Source organism: Podarcis cretensis, assembly GCF_951804945.1.
Source record: "Podarcis cretensis genome assembly, chromosome: 12".
NCBI classification, from domain to species: domain Eukaryota; kingdom Metazoa; phylum Chordata; class Lepidosauria; order Squamata; family Lacertidae; genus Podarcis; species Podarcis cretensis.
In genome coordinates, this window is record NC_137181.1 from 18,695,499 (window position 1) to 18,714,611 (window position 19,113).

At 38.8% G+C, this 19,113-nt stretch overlaps 1 protein-coding gene across 4 annotated transcripts in view; it reads left to right on the top strand.

Annotated features, from left to right (window-relative positions):
* PARD3 (par-3 family cell polarity regulator) overlaps nucleotides 1–19,113 on the top strand; it is a 567,153-nt gene that overhangs the window by 428,480 nt on the left and 119,560 nt on the right. For 3 of the 4 annotated variants that reach the window (XM_079996385.1, XM_079996386.1, XM_079996387.1), the window contains 2 exons: nucleotides 3,531–3,632; nucleotides 14,378–14,629. In XM_079996385.1, the coding sequence (XP_079852511.1) occupies nucleotides 3,531–3,632; nucleotides 14,378–14,629 (354 nt within the window). The remainder of the gene's footprint in view (nucleotides 1–3,530; nucleotides 3,633–14,377; nucleotides 14,630–19,113) is intronic. The other variant, XM_079996388.1, reaches the window with a different exon arrangement.

Genomic DNA, 19,113 nt, shown 5'->3' on the forward strand with positions numbered 1-19,113 from the left:
GAGCCCGTTTCCTGAGTGGGATATATGCTGGTACCAGGAACAGAGACATATGGTCGGACTGGCCCAAATGTGGCAGCTGTAAGGCCCTATAGCCGTGATGTTTATCATTATTTTGTTAACTTAGATCTCATCCTACTTCCTGCAAATGCAATTTAGGACATTGTTGTTTGACATCATGAAATAAGCATTGGTTACGTTTCCCCCTCAGTATTTGTTTGAGTTTGTTTTATTTCTTTTAAGTTTTATGTTGGACTTCCTTCATGTCACTCTTGAAATGTCCCAGGACTGACATGTTTTTCATCTTCAGAGGGAAATACCCACTCTCTAAGCATTCCCAGTTGTCCTGACCATGCCATTTCCATTGAAAAGTCCTGTCATAGGTTTGTAGTACTCATAGGACAGGCTGGTAGACCTGCAGGTCTCTGTCTGTCTCAATAGTCAGATGGAGTGGGTGGAGGGGGGAATTGGGAGGAAAGTCGAAATGGATGGAAGAATGGGAGTGGAGAAACCTGAAACAAGCAATTAAGATTTCTGGCAAGAGTGATGTGTTCCTCCCCCAGCAGCTCTGCAAGACAGTGCTTTGCAAGGGATTCTGCAAGATGCCACAATCTAGGTAGCAATAGAGTGCACTGACATGAGGGAAGATGTTCTAGGATGTTTGCAAAGAGAATCATTTTTGCATATAGAATGATGCTTGTCCCAACTGTCACAAATTAGTTAACTTGAGGACTTACACATCATATCGTTTTGGAGAGCTCACAGGTATCTTCTCAGAGTGCTCTCTGACCTTTTTTCTCTTTTTTGCAAATGGAAAATGAGGGAGTTAAATTAACAACCCTGGAGTATCTTGGCAATTAGTGAAGAGGATTTCATCCGCTCACCCTCATCATTTTCTCACACTTTGGGACAGGCAGGATATTTTTAATTTGCAACCGTTATTTCAATCTGTCATAAAAATAATTCTGTAAAAAATTGCTTTCGGTCCAATTATACAGGAACTCTAAGCTGTGTTTTTATTTCCATCTATAAGTTAATGTAAAGCCTACATCAATAAATGGAAGGGAGAAACACATACACACTCAGAAAATCTGAGTGTGATATTCAGTTTGTTGATATTTAATGGTAAGCTATTCACTAGCACTGAAAAATACATTAAGCGGGGCAAAATATGACATCTTGAAGTATCTGGGGAGAAGAAAACATTTAACATTTCTTTTGGATGCATTTTCCTTACTGTGAATTAGAGTTCTCTAATCCCCCCCAACCCCCATTTTCTGATGTGGAGCTGGATTTTGACAGAAGTAGTTTTTTTTTAACAGATTATTTGCTTGGTGGTAATGGTGGCCAGCTGACTTTTGGTTTTAGTGACATGTAATGCAGCTGCCTTAGACCATAGCTGGACATTTAATTGTGGCTGGAATTCTTCACTCCGCAAGCTGAGAGGCCCAAGGTCATCTGATGTGTTTTGTGGCTTATTGAAGGTTTGAATCTTGGTTCTTGGTTTTGAAATCCTGGTTCAACGCTCTAGCCCAGGCATAGGCAAACTCGGCCCTTCATATGTTTTGAGACTACAATTCCCATCATCCCTGACCACAGCTAGGGATGATGGGATTTGTAGTCCCAAAACATCTGAAAGGCCAAGTTTGCCTATGCCTGCTCTTGCCACTACACTCTAGGGCTCAGCTTGCTCTTTCTTTAGATCAAAGTACCCCCAACCTGGTGCCCTCTAGTAAAAAGTAATTGAACCTTTGTACAGACAACTCCCACTTTACGTGGGGATTACATTAGGAGGCACCATGTGGTTACATGAAATCACGTATATATAAAACACCATTGGAAAAGCCTGCAAACATGCTGTAAACCTCTTGAAACCATTGAAAAACCCTTAAAAAAACCAGCAGCACTTACTGGATACCAAACTCCACCACAATCACTCCCTCCAAACCTCCTTGTTCAAACTCCAACTCTTCAGGCTTCAATGTTCAGTGCAAGGGCTCCTGGAATTGCACTTGCAAAGGCTTGTGGGATTGCTGGATACCGTTTTTGTACCTTTTTTTGCCCTTTCTGGGCTGTTTTAGGGCAGCTTCCACCATTTTAAAAGTCACTTCCAGCTTTGATGCAATGCAAGCTTGCGTGTCAATTGGTTGTTGACTGTAGTTGCAACATTTTTCTCTCACGTGTGAATATTCACCCCTGGATGTTCACATTCATCCAGTTGCCTGGATCCATTTTACCTGTAAGCTTTTTATTCTTATCTTACGTTGTGAACCTGTAGTGTTAATACTGCTGAGTGTGTTACTTTGTTTTTATCAGTTTCTGTGAATGAATTTATTTATTTTTTAAATGATGTGCAGTGTGGAAAAGTTTGCTTTGTACATGTTAATCACACCATTCCAGATCTTTCTTTCTTTCTTGAATTTTGATTTTTTAAACAGTTTGTAAGCAGCCCAGAGGACTTGGTTGATGTGTGATATATAAGGTAAAGGTAAAGGTACCCCTGCCCGTACGGGCCAGTCTTGACAGACTCTAGGGTTGTGCGCTCATCTCACTCTAGAGGCCGGGAGCCGGCGCTGTCCGCAGACACTTCCGGGTCACGTGGCCAGCGTGACGAAGCTGCTCTGGCGAACCGGCACTAGAGCAGCACACGGAAACGCCGTTTACCTTCCCGCTAGTGTGATATATACATGCAACAAATAAAATAAGAAAGGAGGAGCTAGTGGATTTAATTCAGTATGCAGAAGTGCTGTGCTGTAGTTTATTTATTTATTTATTTATTTATTTATTTATTTATTAAACTTAGGCTGCAGGCTTAAAACAAGAAAGCATTCTTGGGGTGGGGGCTTTGGATATGGCATAGATGTTGAGGCACTGCTAAAGAGGGAGATTGCCAGTGTGACAGCATATATGCCATCAGAAGACTGCATGGTGCACCCTTGGAAATGTCTGCATGAATTTGCTCCCAGCAGTGCTGGCTATGTGTGTCAAGGGTGGCAGAAGATTTGCAGAATCCTAAGCCTTCTGGTCCCAAAGTGAGCCCTCAGTGAAACCAGCCTTAGAGCTGGTGTACTTAATTCCCTTCCATCCATTGCAGTGAGGGATCAAAAAGAGAAGTGGTGGTAAAGAACAGAACCAAAATAGTGAAGGGAAAGGTACCCACCATACCCACTCACTGGATATGGCAAAGCAGAAGAATCTTTTCCATTCATGGAGTAATTTAACCTCCATGTACACTGCTTAACTATATCTGCATATTGCACTTACACATAAATTAAGCAGGACGTGCCATAAAATGGTTCAGGTATTAATCTAAAAATAAACATCTCACCAGGAGTGCTACTATAAATATAAGCATCACTGAGGCTGAACTGTTCAAACTGATATTTGTTTGATGATTACCTTGCCGTTCTATCCCGCCCCCTTTGTTTGAGTGTCATTCTATAATGAGCACACAGTTTTCTATGTGGAGAGTAGAAGCCTACACAATTATGGTTCATGTTGACAAGTTAGAACTTTTGTTTTGTTATTAACAGGTTTGGCAAACATCGAAAAGATGACAAGATTGAGAAAATAAAAGTGCAGGAAGCTGTTACTTCAGAAGAGGAGAGAATACGAATGAAGCAAGAACAGGAGAGGTAGACTTGGTCTTTTGCTTAAATCTTGATAGAGATTTTTTTTTTTTTACGTTTGGTAATTTACATTCCACTTGAGTTCATTTTTAGTCAAATGACTCAGATACAAATATGTTTGTAGAGCTCATGTAACTAATGGGAGAAAGCAGAATATATATTGGACATCAGCTAGGATAATTTGACTATATTCAGAGGCTGTTATAGCAACCAGGCATCTGTTTCATGATTTGTCATCCCCACTCCCCCTTCTTTACAGGGGCAACTGGAGTAATAAGTACACCTGTGCTAGAATTGATTGTCTAGACACTTTCAAAAACATTAATATTTATATGGAATTGGAATAAATTTTGTATCTTTTCCTGAAAACATTTGCGTATCTACTTTTGTTGATTTTACACTGTGTCTTCAATTGAATTTGAAACTCCTCGCTGGAAATAAATATTGTCACTGGAGATCAACCTTTTCCTGTTGTCCTGTAGTGTTGTGTAGATTAAATAGCTGGGTAAAAAATAACTAGTGAGTACTCCTTGCTGGAGTATTTCCCCCTCAAATTTAAGATCTTCATGCTTTTATATAATTACTTCTGTCAAATTCCATCTGTATAAACCCAGTTTTCCAGTAACCAACCAAATGCATCCCCACGTACCTAGCTAATGCATACTTCCTCAACTTTTCAGTGCAGTTATGCCCACAGAAAGAAATGTGTGCCTGGAATAACCTGTAATTGCATTGGATAAGGAGGCTTATATGAGGCAGGAGCTGTGCGTGTATACAGCACTGCTCCCATGTGCATAATGGACATCTGGACCAGAGTTCCTAGCTACAATCATGCACCAAATAACATTAATTTAATTCTCATAAATGCTTATATCTGAACGCAGGCCTGCAATTCCAGCCTGTCACTTCCAGAGCACTACAAAATCACATTGAAGTCAATTAACTTGATTAGCTTTATGATGCAACAGTTGATTCTAAATTGCTGCCACTATTCCTACAACATTTTACTTTGCAGTGAAGTTAAACACTAACAACGATGACTATTTATAATTCAAAAAAAATATTAATAGAAAATAGGTCGTTGACTAATTGCAGCGTGCTGCAGTATTGATGTTAATGAAGCTATTCCAGTTTAGATTGCATGTTGAACTGTAGTCGGATCCCTTTTTTAATTTGCGTCATTAAATTACCTTGGAATACAAATATGCGCATAATTTTATAAGCAGGACTACACATGTCTACGCATTTCATTGTTTGTTTCGATCAGAAAACTCTTAGTACTTTACACTGGATGTCCGCCAGCAGTGTTGAAAATTCTTCCCAGTATAAAGTAATTTCTTGGGCTGGGATCCAGAGAGGCCTCTATGTACATGAGGGGTGGGCATCGTTTGCTTCTGACAGCAGCCCTCATGCATTATAGGGTGCTGTCCTAGAGCTTAAACTTAGCAAGCTGCCAGTCTTCGGGGAGGCTTTTCAGGGGAAATAGAAACTGACGGGGAAAATATGGCAAGACACATTCCCCTCCTTTTCTGTTAGCATGGCTTCAAATGTTACAAAAAAAGAGAGGAGGGAACCTGATAAAGCAACAGAAGAAACAGTTTGCTTCTCATGGCTTTCTAATGTGGGCACGAATATGCATGCTTTTTTATTTCTGATTCTGGAAATATAAATTGGGCTAATTGTAAACATACCCTCAACAGTAAAATTAAATTCATGTCCTCCATTTAAAGCAAAGGTGGGGGAATCTGTGGTTCCCCAGATGTTGCTAAGCTGTAACTCTCATCGTTCCTGACTGTGGCTGATTGGAGTTGCGGAATTCAATAGCATCTATGTTCCCTAGCCCTATATTTAAAGAGAGAGATCTTGATAGCTAATCCCTGGTAAGGATCACTACCTCGTACCTTTATTCCTAGTATTGTGTAAACCCAAGGAACAGAAGCAATAATCCATCATAACATATATTTTAATAAGTGATGGTATGTTTGTTGTGCACTGTATTTACTATGCACTAATGTAACATAGGGGACGCGGGTGGCGCTGTGGGTTAAACCACAGAGCCTAGGACTTGCCGATCAGAAGGTCAGCGGTTCGAATCCCCGCGACGGGGTGAGCTCCCATTGCTCGGTCTCTGCTCCTGCCAACCTAGCAGTTCGAAAGCACCTCAAAGTGCAAGTAGATAAATAGGTACCGCTCCGGTGGGAAGGTAAACAGTGTTTCTGTGCGCTGCTCTGGTTCGCCAGAAGCGGCTTAGACATGCTGGCCACATGACCCAGAAGCCGTACGCCGGCTCCCTCGGCCAATAAAGCGAGAAGAGCGTTGCAACCCTAGAGTCGGTCACGACTAGACCTAATGGTCAGGGGTCCCTTTACCTTTTAATAATGTAACATATGAACTTAATGACACATCTCTCAAGAACATTTCACAAACTTGGATTACGCTCAAGCTAGGTATGATTGTGCCATAAGCATGTGATTCACCCCCCCCCCAATACTTACTTCACTCATACATTACATATCTAAGTTTACAAATGTTCAGTCTAATGTGCACATCCAAAATTGTACTGTGAGAAAGCAGCCCTATATATATATATATATATATATATATATATATATATGGATGATTTTACATGAATTGACTCCCACATTTTGTTCCTGCACCAAGCATATTCCAGCTGGAATAATTACTTTAGTGATACATTCACTGCGCCTGCATGATTACAGGGGAGGTGTTGGTCTTGGGATCTCCGATGGCACTTGTTCCCTTTTCCTTTGAAGTTGGGAGTTTCTTTCCAACCCACTTCCTACAGTGCCAGTTACTAACGTGTTTCCCAATGTAAATTGCCTATGATTGTTATATTCTCATGTTTTTCTCTTTCATTTTATTGAGTGATGATTGTTTAAGAAAAATAACAGTGTTGAGAATAGCTCATTATTATTCTAAAAAGAACAAATCAGAAAAAAGATATGTCAAGATCCAACTCATTGTAAACTGCTTGGAATAAATATAGTATATAATTAAGGGGACTTTAAATGGCTCCTCACAAGGAAACTGACCATCTAAAAGGGCTGCCCTGAAACTTACTGTTGTTAGGAGAAGCAGGGAGTGTAAAACAGTATAATAATAAAAAATCTGTGGCTGAAACTTTGGGCAATCCTTGAAAAATTTATTAGGGATCCAGCAGAACATTTCAATTTAGACAGTAGCTTGTTTTTAGAAATACTTCTGTTTTTCTTCTTCCTGTGCTGTTAATGACACAAATAACTTAATATCAAATTTGCTTGCTCTAATGATGAAATGCACGGGGGAGCTAGGTTTGGTGTAATGAATTTGCTGTGTAGAACCAAAATGCAGCGAGAGTCCACTGGGGTCAGAGAACAAGTGGATGCTCCATTAAAAAATCAATCAGGGCCACAATTATATAAAATTATTTTGCCCTGACTCTATAATTTTAATAGTGTTTTGCTTGCATTGTATTTTGCTCGAAGTCTTGAAAGTATTTTGTTCACATTGATTAGAAGACAAGCAAATTAATGTAGCTTAATTTTCCATTGAACGAATTGAATTAAGACTGCCATTTTTATACAGTATCCCACTGCTTTATTATGAATCCCATCTTGTATGAAGCAAGATTCCTTCAGCCATTCTTGGTGTATTTTTGAAAACCACATAAAAGGAAGCTATTTCGGAAAAGGAGATTTTTAAGTGTGCCCAAATATATAGTAAATATTTCTTTACCCCCTTTATATTTATTTATATTATATAAATATCAAACATGGCTGATAGTTTCAATTCCTGATACTGGCCAGTGAAAATAAGGCATGGTCCTATAATAGTACTCAAGTAATATGATCTTTCTTTTTTTAAGTACAGTAGTACATTGCATTCTACACCTGACACATATGTCAGTGCACCTGTATTGATAGAATGATAGCATTTTGATCACCATGTAGACAAAACTTGGAAAAACAGATACTCTCCCACAGATATATGACCCTTTCCCTTAATTATGCAATTATGTCATTCCCTATTAAGTGCAATATAGTAAGATATTCAGCAGAGACAGAGAGAATGTGTTAAGCCTGCAGAGGGGGTAACAGCACAGGATTATACAACTCCCATCTCAGTTTAATCTTTGCAAGGATTCTTGCTGGAGTCTCAAGACTTGCTAACTGAGAAAGAGGCAGCATGAAGCAAACAAGGTTTTTCCATACTTGTAAACTTCAGCTCCTGAAAGAAGCCACTTTCAAGGATTTAGAGTCCGAATCATAGATGGCAGAAGCATAATGGTAGTTTCCCCTGTCATCAGTGATGTCATGGAATCTATGCAATAGGTGCCCGTAAATCATATTCAAGACAGCAGTCTGTTGCAGCCTGCTAACTGGGAAAAGAGTGATATCCTCCAAGCAGCAATATATTGTGGCTTGAATGCGGGGGAAACTGTGACATTACCGAAACAGAATTGCTTCCTTAAGGGAAAATGTCTGGATCCCATGCAACAAATGGAAAACCGCTACACATTTATCACACTAAAAAATTGATTTTCCAGAAAGGCCCTAAAGAAGAGATTTGAGAGGCGCAAAAGTTTACATTCCAAACATTTATAATCTCTGTACAGCTTAGATATGCATCCTTGTCTGTCAGTTCTTTTGGTAGTGTGTATTAATTAAACAACAATAATAATACTATTTAGATATTTATTTATAAATGCATGTTTACTTGTTAATCACTTATCTATTGGCTGTCTTGGTTTAGAACAGAAAAAAATCATGTTGCCAGTGGTTAGCTCCCAAGGGCAAGTTGGAATGACATTACTTACAGGGATAGCTAGATTTTGGAGGGGGTCATGATGGAGTTTTCTTGAAATGCTGTTTTAAAATATTTAAGAGCTGCTGACTTTGTTGACTTGCAAAGAGCTTCGGGAGTTAGTGCTAAAGACTGATCAGTCTCCAAAAGTTAACGGTTGTATTTGTGCATTTCTAAATGTGAGCCATCCTTTGGGGGGAAAAACCAAATCAACCACCCTTGGTGTTTATTATTTCAAAACTTTGCTACCCTTTTGCTTCTTAGTCAAATAAGATTACATTTATGAAGTGAATCTGTTAGTATCCTTCTCTTTGCAAATTTAGTCAGTGGGTATCAGTGCTGAAATGAAAACAGCCTCTGTCCTTCACAGCTCCTGAACCAGAAGGGGGAGCTCCCCACACTGGTTTTGTGGGTCTTTCTGATCCCAAGTGTGAAGAAAGTGGAGACAGAAATTTGCCAAGTGGAATGTCTAAGAGCTCATGGGATTGAAAATAATGACTGCAGCAAAGATTCTCAGTCTTGGTTTCTAAATGTATTGTGCATTGCCAAGACTCTTCAGTTGTAAGGATGCCATTAGGACTCGACTTTATATTTAAGAATGTATTATAAATGGCTAAAAGGAGTACAGTAGTCTTTCCAAATAATTTGTACCATGATATTTTTGTCATCAGCCTGTCTCTGATTTGAAAAGTGATGTGAGAAAAGTTTCTCCCTTGGAAGCAGAAGGAAAGCTTAGTGAGGTTTTAAAAGTTATAAGCTTCACAGTCTCTGCTGGAAGTTATATTTGCAACAGATTACGGTACTTACTTAAGGCAGTAGGGACCTAAAACACAGTGAGACCTTCTTCCACGTCATGTAAACAAAATAACTAGAAACTATGTGGGTATATGCACTATGATTTGAAGATGCAATGCAGACTGATATGTGTATGTATGTACATGTATATATATTTAACAAAATTAATTAATGAACATAAGTTAAATATAAATAACTTACAGTAAAATGCTTTAATTGCCTCTATCTTACCTTTTGCACCATCTTGGAATGAAATTATTTCTCAAGTATGCATTTACACTGTCACCAGATTACCCTACAGCAGCATATAATCAATCCAACATTCCTAATATTTCTAAATCTCTTATAGTAAATTACTGATCTCTATGTATTCAGTAGGGTTGCTATCTTTCCTTAATCTCTTAGCATTATAGCCACCAGTTATTCCCACATCTTCCTAATTATATATTTTTAAAGTTTTTAATCTTCTTCCAAGACTTGCCATACAGAATTCTTGCCATAGTTAAAATATGAAGATTTCCTGAGACCCAATATGTTGATGGGGACATTCAAGTTTACATTGTTCAAGAAGCATACTGAAGAATCTAATCTTTCTGGAAAATTTAATTAGTCACATTTACTACCATAACTCCACAAATGGTAAAAAACTTCTTTTCTCTCTTTACAAAACCAGCATTCCTCAGTTTTCTCGTCACACCAGACTGTCCTATATAAATGTCATATCATCACAGCAAAATCATCGCATTCTTGCCCAATAGTACTTAGTGTTAGATGTCAGAATAAATTGCATTTATTTAGATTGTGGACACCCAAAGTATGATCATTAAATAGAATGTACATACATTTAAAGGTATATGTGCATGTACACATTTATTAATAGATAATGCATACTAATTAATAGACTATATTGATACCTTGTTCTGGAGAACTTGGTCCTCCAACAATGGTAATTTTATGTATTGTCTGTTCCCCTTAAGGGTGTTAAAGCCTACGCCTCTCAGAGATAATACAGCCTTTCTTCATCTTCCTTTAGTGCCATTAAAGCTACAAGCCTTTTGCTGTAAAAAAGTATACTAATGAATAGAAATGTTACAAGAACAGAAGTCTTGTGTTTTCCCTTCATCATGCATCATCCATTTTAATTAGAGGAAAGGGTAGTGAGCACAGTGACAAGAGTGTGGAATTAAAATCATTAATTGATGTCAAGCTGAAGAGAGGCTGCTAACATGAATTTAGTGACAGCAGGAAGGAAATTAACCTTATTACTTTATTTAGAGCATTAGTTTATTTAATATTTTTGTCTATGCAAATCCAGAGTGCTTTATTTATGACAATGGCAAAGGACAAATAATTCATTAAAAATGTGAATATTAATTATTTCACAGCAATGAATCTTACTATAGGCTCACTGTTCTTAGAACATTCTTAGAACAGTTGGTAGACATGGACCTTAATGCACTTAGATTTTTATTTTCAGGGCCAACAGTCTTACATAAATGAATAGGTGGGATTGCTCATGTGGTTTACGTTAGAAAACCACCTGATGAAAAAATGCATCAAATGGCATTGTTCACTTTAACATGGACTATAGTGGAACAGCCAGAAAAACACATTTCTTATAATTTTGCATATAGTTCTATTTGAGAAAACTGAATTGTATTCGTTTTGTCAGTGAAAGTATGGTCAAATAACAGCAAAGATTTAATGGGAAGCATACTAACATACTCTTGAAAGGACAATAGCACCATCCTTGCAGATCATTTGTGACCTCAGGGGTCATGATAAAAGAATAGTGAGAGTGTTGTCTTCCAGTAAAGGCCATCTGGAGCTATTAAAATATCAGATGGAGTCAGGGCTTCAACAGCAGGATGCTCTTCTGGTGTATTTCCAGAATTCCCAATGAGACCATAATATTTTTACTGGGAAATCTACACTTTGTTTCTTCAGAGCAAAATATTTTCATTGCACTTGTAGACTAGACAAAGAGATTTGGGAGTAGAAACTCTATCGACTGTAAATACAAACTGATATCTCACTTTGGTATTTTTAATTGGTGCAGTAATGTTTTTTGTTATATTCTGAATCCTACTCAACACACAATTACTTGCACTTTGGCCATGACTTGACACATATATTTGTACATGGACCACCCTATTTGACAGCTAAGGAAAAACAAATATCTGTGGGCCATGTAATCCATCCTAGTTCTCGGTCTTCTCTGTAATGTCCTTTCGCTTTCAAATTTCCAGTGGTCCTCTGCCTTAAAAAGCAACACCAACAAAATGAGCAGCCCGCATTGGTAATTAAGATTTAGTTTATTCAAATGTATCGTTCAAGGGTTTAACGGTGGCAGTTAGTTGGAAGCTGTTAGACTTTCATAGTTGCACTGCATTTCACATGTCACGGTACCAACAGAGATGTAAAAGTTCACAGGTGCACTCTGCAGCATCAGACCCTTGTCTGAAATCCTGCAGCTCTGTTGCTAGTTAGTATAGATGATAATGCGCTAGATGGCCCAGAGGTCTGACTTGGTATAAGGCAGCTTCACATGTTCCTGTGATCTTACATAAAGATTTGGGGAAATAGTCCTTTCTCTTGAGTGTCATGCCTAACAAACTGTGGCTTGGTACATTACAACATCCAAAGTACTCACTAAACCCATTCACACCCAGTTACTCTTTGCAGAGTCAGGGCAGTTTATTTACAGGATTAGTAGTACTGATCTATTTCCATGTCACATTGGTATGTTTACGATAGTTGCGAGGAAAGAACAACAGGATATGCAATATAGCCAAGCAGTCATGACCAAAGTACAGATTCCTTTCTAGGTAAAAATAATATATACTTTTTAGAACATCTAGAATACTGTGTGTTCTTTTGGGCAGGTGGAGATGGTAGGTTTGTTGGTCTGCCTGCCAAGACTGATAGCTTATAAAACAGAAACAGGGTTTCTCCAATTTGACCACCCCATACTTGCAGGGCTTAGGGCAGGCATAGGCAAACTCGGCCCTCCAGATGTTTTGGGACTACAACTCCCATCAACCCTAGCTAACAGGACCAGTGGTCAGGGATGATATGAGTTGTAGTCCCAAAACATCTGGAGGGCTGAGTTTGCCTATGCCTGGCTTTGCGTGATATAGATCTGAAGTCTTGAAAGGCACACCCATTACAACTCTTCCCTCTCCCTGCCACAGCAGATGAGGGACCCTCTTAATACCAAATAACCATTTAAGGATGATTCATTCTAATACGCAATTATTGGAAGTGAGCTGCTCTTATTGCTGTTAAATTTAACAGTGCCGGAAAACCTATCAAATTATCCAACTTGCACTACAGGAGTCCAATACTTTGCAGCTAAAAGCGCTTAAACATCATGTTTACTCTAATTTTTAAAGGCAGCGGCAATTATCTGAATAATCAAAGGGATAGTGAATTCTCTGCATGTGTCTCTGATTTGTAGCGTTAGTCAAGCTGTAACATGCATTTCTAAACTACTTACGCCTCCAGTCATTTTGGTGCTGCCTGTGTGCTTTCATACCAATTTTATACCTCCACCCTACCCATAAATGCAGTCGGGGGAATTTTGTGTTGCTGTCTCACATGGTAAAGTGCCCAAGGGTGCTGCTGTATCAGCCTAGATCTGTGCTATTTGTTCTTATTGTCTACTCCAGGGGGAACCAACATGCTGCCCTCCTGATATTGTTGAACTCCAAATTCCATCATGGCCAATGGCTAGGGATGATAGGAATTGTAGTTCAGCGATGTCTGGAGGATGTCAGATTGACTACCCCTGCAGTAGACAATAGGCACATGTAGTGTGTCCTGATAAAATGCATTTTTCTAAGTGTACCTGTATGATACACAATATTTGAAAATACGATCTTTTCAGATCTACACTTTCCATGTGCAGGTGCAAATATTAGTAATGCACCTAAAAAACTATAATGTGTAGTTTCTAAATGGGAATGGCTAATATTTCTAGCCATAATACTACTGTATTAAACATTATCTAAATTACATTCAAATGTCTATAATACATAATTCACAGAAGAAATGTGGCTGCAATATGTGGAGATGCTTATTTTCTTATTAATTATAGGTATTACTCAATGAGATATTTATACAGTCAATGAGATATTTATACAGTCAATGAATGAATGATATGCTATCCTCACCGAGTCAATGGAAAGTTTTCTATTGATTTAAATAACGTCAGCTTTTAACCTTCCGAGATATTCTTACGAGTTCTTTCTAGAAACCATAAAGTGGGATTGCTAAAAAGTATTAAATAATCTGTGAATAGATGAAGGGCAGAGTTAGATTAAATATAAGATTAAAACCTCCACCATATGCTTTTAATGGTAAAGGATACTGAAAGCATTGGGTTGCAATGTGATATCATTATGGTGTGAAATACATCATCATACAAACACCAATGATTAATAATTACCACATGCAACAGAATCAAAGCACTTGTAGTTTTATGAGGCAACCTGCAAGCCACATATGGCAGGGTAAGAATTGTTTGAGTGACAGCATCTTACCTAATGAGAAAGCAAGTTGAATATCCAGACTAAGGGAGTTCCAATGCTAAAATAAATAGCATAATAAAACTAAAACTCTACAATGGCTATATTCAATTCCACTGTTGGAGGCAGTATCTGAATATCAGTTGCTGTGAATCACTTGTTAGGAGAGTGTTGTTGCATTCAGGTTATGTTTCCAGGCTTTTCTTGGATATTTGGTTGGCCACTGTGAGAACAGGATGTTGAGCTAGATGGGTCTTTGGCCTGATCCAGAAGGTTCATCTTATGTTATTGGGTATAATGAGCCCATGGAGAAGGAGGACAGGAGGAATAACACCCAAACAGGTATTTGGTGTATCAGTATGGTCACATGGAAACATTGCTGTGCTGCCTGCAACTTGCAAACCTTGAGTTACGTATGTTATATGTGTGTCCCCATGCACAGAATTTCTAAAGAGTTAGGAAATGTACTCTGGAGTCTAACTCTGACTAAAGCCCCATGATTCTTAAGTACTGCACTCTAGCACTTTTGTGATTTTCCCCCTAGTAGGTTTTACTTACCCATGAATATGAGCATTTTTGCACCCAGCTTTCAAATATATTTCTAGCCTTATTTCTCATTTCCAGAATTCAAGCCAAGACTCGAGAGTTTCGTGAGAGACAAGCTCGGGAACGGGATTATGCCGAGATCCAAGAATTAAACAGGACTTTTGGATGCGATGGTGACTCAATGTATGCTGGAATTGCTTCATATAATTCCTCCATAAATAGTGGCACAATGAACAATAGACCACAGAGCCCTAGGGAAGGGCCAACGGTTGAAGCGTTATATGCCCAAGTAAAGAAAGCACGCAATTCCAAGTCTTCACCTGCAGACAGGTAGGCACCAGGCTGCAGTCAATATTCTGCTTCCAATGTCTGGTTTGTATTTTATTTTATTTTATTATTTTTGGCTGTGGGAGGTGACTGTTCATCAGCTGTAAAGCCAGAACTGCATTTTATTAATGGCTTTTTAAAAGCCTTTGTAGAGAAAAATATTGAATTCACACAAATCAAGTCATAATGGAATGAGCAGTACAATCTTTTCAGATGATCCTAACACAATTCATCATCTCCTGGAAATGCTTTTGGATCCAAATTGCACTGTTTAGTATAATTCAAATTAAAGTCAAACTTGGAACAGCTTCTGGTTCAATTATTGGCAGTTCTAGTAATAAGCTGTGGTGCTTGTGGGTAGCATTTGACTTTGGTTTTCCGGGCCAGTGCCTGGGAGAATATTGCTTTTGTTTTGGAAAGGCGGTGCAAACAGAATTATTTAGGCCACTGTTTCTTGACCCCTAGGTGGGTCTCTCTGTCAGCCTTTTGACCGTTTCACACCAATTCCTGCAATAAACAACACATTTTAATCTTGAAGCTTTAGATCTGACAACCTAGCCATACCCAATTCCTAATTTCCTTCTTGCCCAGTTTAAAAACTGTGGGGTTTTTTGTTTTACTGATTACCATACTAGAGATTGCTGCTAAGCTGTTTGTGGACCTTTACTTAATTTGATCTATGATTGGTATGCTAGTAACAATTCATACTAAGCAAAGTAATAAAGATACTCTTTCATTGTTGTTGCTCATATTCCAAACTGAACTGTAAGGCTGGAAAAGAAATGCTTTTTCCTGTTCACAGCCACTTCTAGGCAGGTCAAGTTTCACCAAATCCAGTGCCACGCATGTGAAAAGAAGGCAGGCAAAATATAGAAGGTATAAAAACCAAACCAAGGGGTAGAAGTAGAGAGTGGAAGAAAGAAGTGAAGGGAGTCAGGGTATATAAAGATTAAGAATTTGTAAGAACTCTGTGGGCAGAGGCCATAGAAAACATGCTTTGCATTCAGAAATCTCCAGTTCCAATCGTGATCATTTCCAGTTAAAGGTGACAACACAAAGAAAGATTCCCCTGACTTCCAATCACAGTAGACAATACTGGAATATATAGACCCAATGGCCTGACACTATAGAATGACTTTGTATTTTTATAGACTAAAGCAGTGCTGGGGAACTTTTGAACCACAGGCCAGCCAGGCCTCCCCAATTGGCCCATGAAGTCATTTGGGTCAAGCCACACCACTTGTTGCATATGGGATCAGGTGTGGGGCAGGTAAAGACATGGGTGAGCTAAAACAGAGGTTGATTATCAGTAGCACCTGCAAGGTTCCCTGCCCAGCATTTCTGAAGCACTGACAAAGAGCTGGTTGTTGCAGCTTACAGAGTGCTGTTCATGGCAGCCCTTTTGATCACCTAACCATCCAGGCAGTGATGATCATTGGGGCTTCCATGAACAGCACTACATTCGGCTAATTGCCAAGGCCTTTGTTCATACCAGTTTGCAAAAACTAGACACAAGACATCATTGTGATGTCACGTGATTGATGGGTGGTCACACCCCAGGATTAGGGACTATGACAAGTTTGACACTTGGCTTAGCAATGTTTTCTATCTGAGAGGGGCAAATGGCTTTTCTTGCACCTTTCCCAATAGCAGACATCAGAATATCTATCTATCGAGCTATTTTCTAACTGTAAGCTGCAGAACCTATTGTTTCCCTTTTCGTTATAGGCACAGACTGTGATCCATCCATCTCAGCCTTAATACAGGGCCATAACTGCACTCCTATAATTATGCTAAATATTACTGTAGATGGGACCAGTCTGCTGCTTCAAGCTTTTTGTTGCATTTCCCAGACCCAGCTTTGCTCGATCTCCTTTTACCTATCATTCTTGGTGCCGTAAGAAACAACAAATATCAGTAGTTTCCCAGAAGGTTTTATTGAGCTATTTAATTTCTAATAGAGCTATTATGGTGCAGCACAGTATGCTGTGTGTAATGCCAAGAAAAAAAAATACATTCGGACCAAAGGTTGTTTTAAAAGTTTTCACCTGAACTAAACTCTAAGGAAAATGGTCCAGCACATAAGTGCACTGTTGCTGAGAAAGCAATCTTAAATCTTTTCCAGATTTTCCAACATTATCATTATGCTTAACGTGAAGCTACAAAAAAGATTTGTCTTAAGTGCATTTTGTTAGTGTTTATATGTAGATTGGCAACGAGTAGCTCCAGGTTTCAGGACCCTTGGCGGGCAACCTCCTATATGAACGGGGCCCTCCTGAAGTTCACAATAAGAACCAGCTGCTTCTTGACATACACAATTTTGTATTTCCTATAATGTCCTAGATGTTGCATGTGCCCAGGGCATTGTGGGGAAAACAAAATGGCAGCAGACATTTGGCCATCATATGTTTATGGCATAATGCTCCAAACCAACACAACATCAAGGACATTGTGGGGGAAACAAAATGTCCACCGCCAGCAAATTTGCAGCCACCAGATCTGTGTTCTCTGGTAGTGGGGGGGGGGGGGGCTAGACCAGGTAGGCAGGCATTAGTACAGTGGGACCTGCTTTGATGCAAGCTGCCTGACCTGACAATGTACATGTTGCTGGGCTTGAGTCAAGATGTGGCTGAGTCTACAAGCAAGTCGATAGTCAAAAGTCCCTTTTTATATTAAGGGTCCCACTGAAATCACTGTAAAAGGTTAGTGATAACAGTGTGAAGGTTTTGTTAAAATTATGCCAGTTTCCATCCTGATCCTGACAAGTTTATATTCCAATAGATTTAATTCCAATCAAGTAATTTCCTTTGAAACATAACAAAATGTTCACTGGGTAATGTTCAGAGAAATTTAAAATTAAGGTATTTTCCATTACAAACAAATGAATGGATTTTTTTACCAAACATTTCCCATTAAGAATGCTCTGGCATTGTTCACCAAGAGTTAATTTTAAGTTCAGCTAAAGATTTATCCATGGTCATTGCTACATTAGTTCCTTGTTTTATTCAGACATTATTTGGGAATTCTAAGCTGTATTTCTCTCCCCCCCCCTCAATGGTTACCTCTTCATTATGAGCATCAGAGAGTCACAGAGAGTTTGGGGGGGGACTCTAGATGGAGTTTATAATTGGTTTATTTCCTTCTATTCCTTCTGTTTCCATACCAAACGGTGTCTGGAGAATTGTATTCCTGTAGCAAGAGCTTTTAGCCAAACTAAGAAGTGTGCTGCTGGTGCGTTTTACATCATAGGGAAGAAAGAAAGAAAAAGACTGATCAATACTGGCTGTGGTTTTTATCATTATTGCTATAATAATTATTTCAGATTGAAATGATGCTGCTAAATGTGTGTGTGTGGGGGGAGAGAGAGAGAGAGAGAGAGAAAGAGAGAGAGAGAAGAGTCAGGGAGAAAAAGAGAAGGAGGAGAGAGAATATGCTGTGACCCACCATCCAGAGAGAGAACCCCATGAAAAGACAGCTGCTAATGGACATTTACTGGCTGTCGCTGTGCCATCAGTTTCCACCAAGAGTGCATTGTCCTCAAATATAATTGAAATGAAATGGGCACCGTGCTGCTGTAAACCTAAATAGCTTCAAAATAGTAGGCTAGAATCACCCAACTTGCTGCGGACACTTTAATGGAAGCGTAAATACCGTAATCATATGCTTTTTGCATTCGCTTTGCCATTAAAAGGGAAAAAATGAAAAGGGGAACCTATGCTGAACTGGTTCCTGTTCCGCTAAAAGTGGAATGAGGTTATGTCATAGAAATATATAGACTGAAGAATTTTTGGCCAGGACAGAATAAGCAGGGAAAAAATTCATCTCGTCCTTTGTTCAGTCTATTGGAAAAAAAACATGAATGCTGAGTTTTAAAAATTGTCACACATGATCCTGATACACTACTGTCATAGGAAAGCAATAGACCATTTTATTTTGCTGTTGTTTATCTCATAATATTTACCTCAGCTTAACTTCTGAGAGGCAGTGGATTATTCAGTAATACAATTTAGAAATGCACTGAAAAAGAATAAAAAGACTTGCTCTCGCAGGCCTCTATAAAAAAACCACCTTCTGAGTCATATTTTACTAGAGCTGTAAAATATTACATAGCAATATCAAGGTAAATATTTCTTTAAAATTGAAAAGCAAGATACTAGAATATTATATTAAACTTCATTATTTGTAATGTCAGTCATGTGAATGATCTTTAAAGGCTGAGGTGCCACTGCATATAAATCTAAGCTTTCTGCCAAACCTATAATAGATGGAGAGATACGAGTTATTCCTCAGGATAACACTTTCTGTAAGTGCTGGAAATTTATTTCTTTTTTCTCTTTAATGGAGAGGTTTAGACTTGCTATGAAGTCGTACCTTAGAACTGCTATGGCAAAAGTGAAAGGTCACAATTTTATTACTATTCCCAGCCGCAATGCATTCTGGAGAAAGCCTGTGGATTTATTAACTCCCCCCCCCACCTTTTGCTGTGG